The sequence below is a fragment of the Camellia sinensis genome, chromosome 7 (genome assembly GCF_055761805.1).
Source record: "Camellia sinensis isolate YWXY chromosome 7, ASM5576180v1, whole genome shotgun sequence".
Taxonomy (NCBI): Eukaryota; Viridiplantae; Streptophyta; class Magnoliopsida; order Ericales; family Theaceae; genus Camellia; species Camellia sinensis.
The window spans coordinates 166,788,206-166,796,464 of NC_138967.1; the positions used below are offsets into that span (position 1 = coordinate 166,788,206).

At 30.0% G+C, this 8,259-nt stretch overlaps 1 protein-coding gene across 1 annotated transcript; it reads right to left on the reverse strand.

Moving 5' to 3' along the window:
- Window positions 1-4,911: 4,911 nt before the first annotated feature.
- LOC114285946 (putative glutathione S-transferase parC) lies at window positions 4,912-7,974 on the reverse strand. Its single transcript, XM_082879728.1, has 2 exons — window positions 7,485-7,974; window positions 4,912-5,585 (listed from the first exon to the last, which is right to left on the reverse strand). Exons 1-2 carry the CDS (start codon window positions 7,800-7,802, stop codon window positions 5,232-5,234), a joined length of 672 nt encoding a protein of 223 aa, XP_082735854.1. The 5' UTR covers window positions 7,803-7,974; the 3' UTR covers window positions 4,912-5,231.
- Window positions 7,975-8,259: the final 285 nt, after the last annotated feature.

An 8,259-nucleotide genomic window follows, 5' to 3' on the forward strand; every position in this document is an offset into this window, starting at 1 on the left:
AAATAGGTTACTTAGCACCATTCAAAGGCCACCGTTACCACCAACAAGAATTCCGACATATTGCACGGAACACAATGGAAAACACGCCAAGGGAATTATATAACAAAGTTCACTCGTCATTACGCAGTGTGGTGGAACGCACTTTCGGTGCCTGGAAAAATCGATGGGGGTTTATTCGAGACATGCCCCGCTATGACTTTGCAAATGTGCAAGTTCAGTTAGTAGGTGCGTCAATGGCATTACATAATTACATACCGCGAAACACAGGTAATCCAACAACTGTTCACCCAATCTGTGACGAGGAAGAGGCAATGGCAATAGTAAATGCCATACCAAAAGTTGAACATGACGAGGATGGTTTAATGATTGGGGATGAGGACCCGCATATGGCATTGGTGCGCCTTCGCATACGCGACAAATTATGTTACATGCGTAATAACGGAATGTTAAGAAATATATAATAGTCGACATAATTTTCGTAGGGTTGGAACATTGGTAACACATGTGGAACAGACTGTATTCAAAAATATTATAATGTACAATATGTATGTGTTTACACGGGAATATACCCACTTCCAGTTGGTGACGTGCCTAACTCTGAAAAACCAAAAACCACAGAGAAAATCCAGTTCGAAAAAGAAAACAAAAATAGGCCTCATCCATAAGTAAAAGGAATATAAAAAATAAAAAAAAAAACAGAAATTAGCATTTGCCACGTAATTTACAAATAAATAAAACACATGAAAATCTATTTTTGAAAAATAAAAACAAATTAAAGTGAGTGAATAAAAAAATGATAAAATCGTAAATTAAAAAAAAAAAACCAGAAAATACGCCTCATTGAAACAAAATAAATAAAAAAGAAAACATAAATTACCATTCGCCACGTAATTTATAAATAAATGAAACACATAAAAAAAATGTTATTGTATACCAATAAAAATAAACGAAAATGTTTGAGTGCTCGAAATGTGTGGCTCGAATCTGGCTCGAAATCGATTTTTTTTTTTCCATTCTTTTTCTTCCTTCTTCTGTTACAGAGGAGGCGAGAAACAGAGGCGAGAGTCATCGCAGGCAGCTCGTCGTCGTTGCTGGCAATAGCTCGTCGTCGCAGGCAGCTCGTCGCTGGCAGCAGCTCGTCGTCACAGGCAGGTCGTCGTCGTAGGCAGCAGGTCGTCGTCGCAGGTCCGTCCCTCGCCTCTGCCGATTGCGTCCGCCCCCTCCTCCTCCATTTTTGAGGCCCTCTCCAGTCCTTCCTCCCCCTCCTCCCCCTCCCCCTCCTTCTCTTCTTCGTCTTCTTCCTTTTGCTAAAAAAAAAAAATACAAAAATGACGCCGTTTAAAATTCGAGCCAACTTCGAGCCTAAGTAATTCGAGCTCTGTAGCGGGTTCGAAAAATAAATAAGGCAAAAAACGTAAATTAAAGAATAAGAACTAATTAAAGTATAAAAAAATAAAACAAACAAAAACATAAATTTAAAAAAAAAAAAAGTTAAGCAAAATACGCCAAATCTAAACCCAAAATAAAAAAAATAAATAATTTACCAAAATATGCAAAAAAAAAACCCAAAATAAAAAAATAAAAAATAAAAATAAAAATAAAATTTATTTTACCAAAATAAGCCAAAATAAAACCCAAAATAAAAAATAAAAAATAATAAAATTTAAACAAAATACGCCAAATTCAAACCCAAAATACAAATAAATAAATAAATATTATACCAAAAAAAATAAAACCCAAAATATAAATATAAAAAATAAAAAAAATTAAACAAAATAGGCCAAATCAAACCCCCCCCCCAAAAAAAAGAAAAGGTTAGCAAAAAATGCCAAATCCAAACCGAAAATAAGAAAAAAACTAAAAAAAAAAAAAAACAAGAAGTTCGGACCGTTGGGAAGCTAACGTGGACGTCAACTACATTTCAATTACAGGCACAAATCTTATCAAGGGCACTTTGGTAAATTCATAAGAAGACACTTCACCAAACAGTCAAAAAATTAAAAAAATCAAAAAATTCTTTCCAAATTAGATTTCTTAAACTCAAACTAAAATAATTAAAAAAACCAAAAGATAACTCACTTCCCAAACAGAAGCTTTATGTTTTTGCCCATGAAAGTAGCGATCTATCATTTTTAAGGGGTGTCATTAATTTATTTGGAGTCTTTTTCAAACGGAAAATTCATCCAAACTATGCCCCAAAAGTCAAATCTATGGACATTTGAACAACTTCGGGCACTGGTGGAAACAAGGACTTTTTATAGTTTAAATTCACCTGTCAATTGTGAAATAAAATATTACAACAATAAAGGATTGTTTGAAATGATCTAAATAAGTGTATTTTTTGATTTTTTATGAAATATGGGTTGGGTTTGGATTGGGTTTGAAGTGATATGTTAGAGAGGTGATGTGACTTAAATAAGATGATGTGACTTAAATAGGATAGTGACTTTTTGACATTTTGTCTTTTTCAAGACATGCCAAACTTGGCCTAAGAATATAAATTCAGACTCATAAGTTTAAAATTTATTTAGAAAAATAAATCAATAGTTAAAATTTGTTTTATTTATAGAATCCATACTTCATAAATTTTTAATCTCTATTATAGAAAGCTCTCGTTTGGCACGGAATTTTTTTGAGATTGGCGGCTAATTTAGTTACTAAAAAAACAAAATAGACTAAAAAATTAATTCAAATCATAATCATTTTACTTTTTTTTTTTATAAAAATAAAAAAATAAAAAATTTAACCCAAACAAACTTTTTAACTGCAAACTAAAATAGTTAAAAAATTAAAAAATCAACCCACATTTCAAATGAAACCAAACACATTCTTGACAAATTATATTCATAGCAATTTTCATATTACAAGGTTATTGATCATGAAACTTTATTACCTCTTTTCCAATGCGTGTGTTGTTGACTCTTTCTTGGCCTGCTAATCAAGACATTAAGGCCTCGTTTGTTTTAGGTTATAGGGAGGGTATTGAGATTAGTAATGCTAAGGTATTATTAATGCCCTTGTTTGTTTGCAGAGATAGCCTTGGGACTATTAGCCTCTTGGTATTACTAATACCCTTGGAAGGGGAATTGGTAAGGAGGAGGTAGAGATGATATTAGAAAATAGTGAGGGGATTAGAAATTTTTTTATTTTTTATTTTTTGGGAATTTTTTTAAAATATAATGTTTAATTTTTTTATATTTTTTTATTTGTTTTATTATTTTATATAAAAATAATTTAACAATTCCTCATTATTAATCCCCTCACTATCAATCCCCTCACTAACAATTCTCTCACTATCAATCCCCACCATTCTATCTCCCAAAATAAACGGGGCGTAATGCTTCCTCTCAATAATACCTACCCTTATAGTTTGAGTAAATTACACTCACTTGACTGTTGGAAGAAAATATAGTTAGATTCACATTTTTAATATAATTACATTAATTTTTTTAATATTTTAATTTATATAATTTTTAAGTTTTTTTTATCAGTAATTTATTATTGTATAAATTAAAAAAATAATGTTATCATTTCTTTTTACCATACGAGAAGGGAGGTTGGTGTAATAATGTTAAAAGTGTGGAACTAATTATATATATATGTATATATATTTTTAAATATCAAGGAAGGTGAGTGTAATTTACCCTTATAATTTTATTATACTTATTTAATGTACTATCTCATGTGTTCACGTATTATTATTATGGATTGGGCTATTTTACAAGTTCAAATCTCAATTTAGGATAATTTGAGGGATCTAAGAGCTTATCACAGATCCTATTTTAATAATTTTAACCGTTTATTTTGTAAAGTCTTTCATGTATATAATTCATAAAAAAAAAATTAACGTAATCTGGTAATTATAATTATAATTATTTTATTTTATTATATTTATTTTAAAAAAATTAGACGATATGTATATTTTTAAAATACTCATGAGGGCAATGAAGAGTCTAGTGAAGTGAGATGGGCGCACACTAGGCACGCTGGCTTATTAGCCCAAGGCTTTTTTTTTAAGGGTGCTAAAAAATTAATTTATTAACTAAAAACAAGTCTAAAAAAATTTAATGTTAAAAAAATTAATCTATTTAACAGATTCTTAGTTGTTCAGTACTTATACATATTATTGATTATGTTAAAGTTGCCAAGACACTAAGGGTCCGTTTGGGAAGAGCTACTTGGGTTATTTTAGCCACAAAAGATAGAACAGTCTATTTTAGCCATAACAAACAAAACATCACATCCAACCCATAATTATTACATTCTTTTCTCACAAAAAAAGTCAAAAAAGTCAAAAAAGTTAAAAAGCCAAAAAGTCATTCTCAAACTAAGTTTTTTAGCCCATGCTAAAATAACTATAAAAACCAAAAAGCTAAAAAGTCAAAAAATCAACCCACTTCCCAAACGGAGGCTAAACTGTTTTGAATTCTAACTCAAAACCTCTTTTGAATTGAAACCTTTTGAAATGAGAGGTTTAAAATGTTGATTATACCAAACTCTCTAAAAGCTACAATCCTAAATCTTAAATCTTAAATTTTCAAATCCCAAATTTTAAATCTTAAATTATATTGAAGAGTCAAACTCTCTATATGATATGTTATTTTGAGTTGAGTACTAATTGAAAAGTCAAAGATTTTTATATTCAAATCTCTCTCTTAAACCTTTTCAGTATGAAAATGTTATAAGCGTTAAATTTTCTATCAAATAAATGACTAAATGTCTCACATGAATGTGGGATCCGTTATTTATAAATACCCCATATTCATGACATTTGATCATTTATTTGATAAAAAATTTAATATTCCTATCATTACTCTTCTCAACATGCTTTCAATCACACATCCGTGTCTTGAAATTCACAACACATTGTTCAATTGGAACATTCATTAGGACAAAAACAAGACAATAGCATTTCCAACATACAGGCGACCTTTTTATTTTTATTTTATTTTATTTTATCCCTATTACAATTAAAAAGACAACAAACATAAACACAAACAACCATAGACCAGAGAACGAAAAAGAAAAAAGAAAAATTACACACAAAGTGTAACCATAAATAAATAGGAAATTCTCTATTCGGATCTCACAGTACCCTATTTTGAGACTCCTCTTCACCATATAAGGTTAAACCAAATAGATCTATTGTAATAGAAAAGTGACTTGAAATAAACTAGAGATCCTAGATCCAACTTATTTTTTATTTGACCGATATGATAGTATTAATAAGCTCATGTTCTTGCATTTATCTTCTTTTTCAAATCCAAAAAAAAGTCATAGATCTTGTGCTGGTGAGGAAGAGACTTGGAAACACTTTCATTTTTCTCAATGCACCTCTTGGCCCATGAAATTAGCTTGGGGCACTCTTGCTCTAGACTGAAGTTGCCAAGGGTCTCATAGGTGTAAAACCAACTGTAAAAGGTGACGAGAGCAATGTCTACAAAGCCGAAAGCTTCACCTCCAAAGTATGGCTTATCACCAAGCTCTCCCTCTAATACCTTGAGAGATTCTATGAATCCCTTTTTGCTTTCCTCTTTCTCTTCTTCTACACTTGAATGTAGTATCTTCCACCCATTATCATGCACCTGCATTTCATATGTTAATAATTGTAGCATCTTAGATATTTTGTAATAGGTTTAATTATGTTGGACCCCCTCTTTTTAGTGTATTAATGTGACACCATTCAATTACGGATAGATTGTGTTTGTTTGGGAATAAACCAAGAATATTGGTTAATGTTGCTATTCTCCGGTGCTTCTATATTGATGATTCAAACCTTTTATTAGTCGGACAATGTTGCTATTCTCCAGTGCTTCTATATTGATGATTCAAACCTTTTATTAGTCGGACAATGTTGCTATTCTCCAGTGCTTCTATATTGATGATTCAAACCTTTTATTAGTCGGACACTTCGTATATTTTAACAATACAAAATTAGATTGATTCGATAATCATAATATATTCAATTTATCGCGTTTGTTATCAAAAAATAAATAATTTATTTTTAAAAATACAACTGTCGTCTTTTTTTTGGTAAAAAATGTGATAAATTGAATAAGTTACGATTATCATATCAACTTTTTTTTTTTTCGTGGATGAAATACACGATGTGTCAAATAAAATGAACGATTCAGATTATCAAAATGAGATTCGTGGGAATCCACATCAAATATCTCTCTACCTAATATTTATTACAAAACATGTATTATTAGTCACTTAGGCCTTGATTAACAGGATTAACAGTGAAAGATTAATAATTCTATGAACTAGTGTATGATTAGTTATCCAATTAAATTAGTGAGATAACCATTTAATATGAATTCATTTTGCTCTTCTTTTTTTTTTTTTTTTTCATATTTGAAATTATGTTCCGAGTCGCTCACAATATTAAAAATTTATCAATTTTGTCATATTGAATATCTGCCGCACATGTAATCTGGTTGCAATCAAACATGAGATTGTAAGTTTATAAATTAACAATTTCAATTATAATCCTACTAATCAAATATACCTTTAGTTTATAATGCTCAAAAAATTAAAATATAATACTTTTAAATAGAATATTACAATTTATTTATTTAGTTTGCATATGTAAAAAAAATTAAAATATTATAAAAAATAAACTAAAAATCAAAATTTATTGAGACGGTGAGTTTGATTCCATGCCTTGAAATCTTGTAATTATGTGAGGATGGCATTTACTGTATAAGTGTAAGATTCTGAGCTCTGGTTTTATTTACAAGCAACCAAACTATTCACGAGAAAAAAATAAATAAAAACATTAAAAATGACAAACAAACAAACAAACTCAAACCAAGATTCAGGTCTAAATCCCAACAATATTTGACTCAGACGAAATTTATAGGGGAAACCAGAGTTTTGAAAAAAAAATTATAAATCAGTAAAAAAATTATAAATATTAATAATTATAATTATAATTTTTTTTTTCAAAATTTCACTAAGTATTCCAAATTTATATCAACATAATACTAGAGGCCATTGAGTAACATTTACATTTGTAATCTTTTTATATTTATAAAAAAAATTAAAAATTATAGGCAAAATTTAGTTAAGTGAATTTTTCTTACAAAAAATTAAATATGTAAATAATTTATAAAATTTACTAAACTATTGTAACAAAAAAAAAAAAAATCATTTTTATTTGTTTCAAATACAAATTTTCGTTCCTTCGTGCTTTCACTCCCTTCCCCATCACTCACCACGAGCCACCCACCATCTTCAGCCATCGTTATCGAAAACCTCCTCCCACCACCATCTCTAGACTGACAATCACATTTAACCACCACCAACCACTTCCCGCTCTAGAAACTAAATTCAGCCACCACCTCTTTTTACTTATTTTCAAAACAATTTTTTTACAACAACTGTACTAAAATATTTTTTTTTTTATGAAATAGCACCAAATTTTAACAAGTTAAATAAAAAAATAAAAAACCCTAACACAACAAAACAAAACAAGTCACCTTCTTGTCAACATAGTCAGCCCAGAACCTAGCTTGAGCTTTTTGGTAAGGATCAGAGGGCAACAACGAAGCTTTCTCATTCCAGACCTCATCGATGTACTCGACAGCGATGAGGGACTCACAAACCGGTCTTCCGTTGTGAATCAAAACCGGGATTTTCTTATGGATCGGGTTCATCTCAAGAAGCAGTGAGCTCTTGTTCCACAAGTCCTCTTCCTTGTGTTCATATTCAATGCCTTTCTCAGCCAGTGCTATTCTCACCCTCATCCCAAACATGCTAGACCATAAACCCAAAAGAACCACCTTATTATCAGCCATTATTACTTGTGACTATTGATAAATATATGACAAAGAGGAAGACAGAGAAAGAGAGAAAAATAGGAGAGAAACTTTGTGTATTTTTCACAATGTGTTCAACACGATATTATATAGGCTAGGCAGAGTGGTGATGAACAAGCTGCATTATGTGGACAATTCTATTATACAGACAATCATATGCTACGCACAGTTAGTTACCTTGTTTATTTAAGTTATAACTAATTTTCTTATTTAGTAATGATTTTGAGATATTTAGTTATGACTTTTTATATTTGGTTATGACTTTTTTTTTTAATTATGACTCAAAAAATATGGAGTTGTATTATTTTTATTTTTTTTGTAGTTATAAAGTACATTGATACATACCATTTGAGAGATGTATACGATAGTCTTTCTCGCATTATGGCCTTGTTTGAGAAGTTTGATATTTTAATTGGCTTTTGGGAAGTTGATTAGC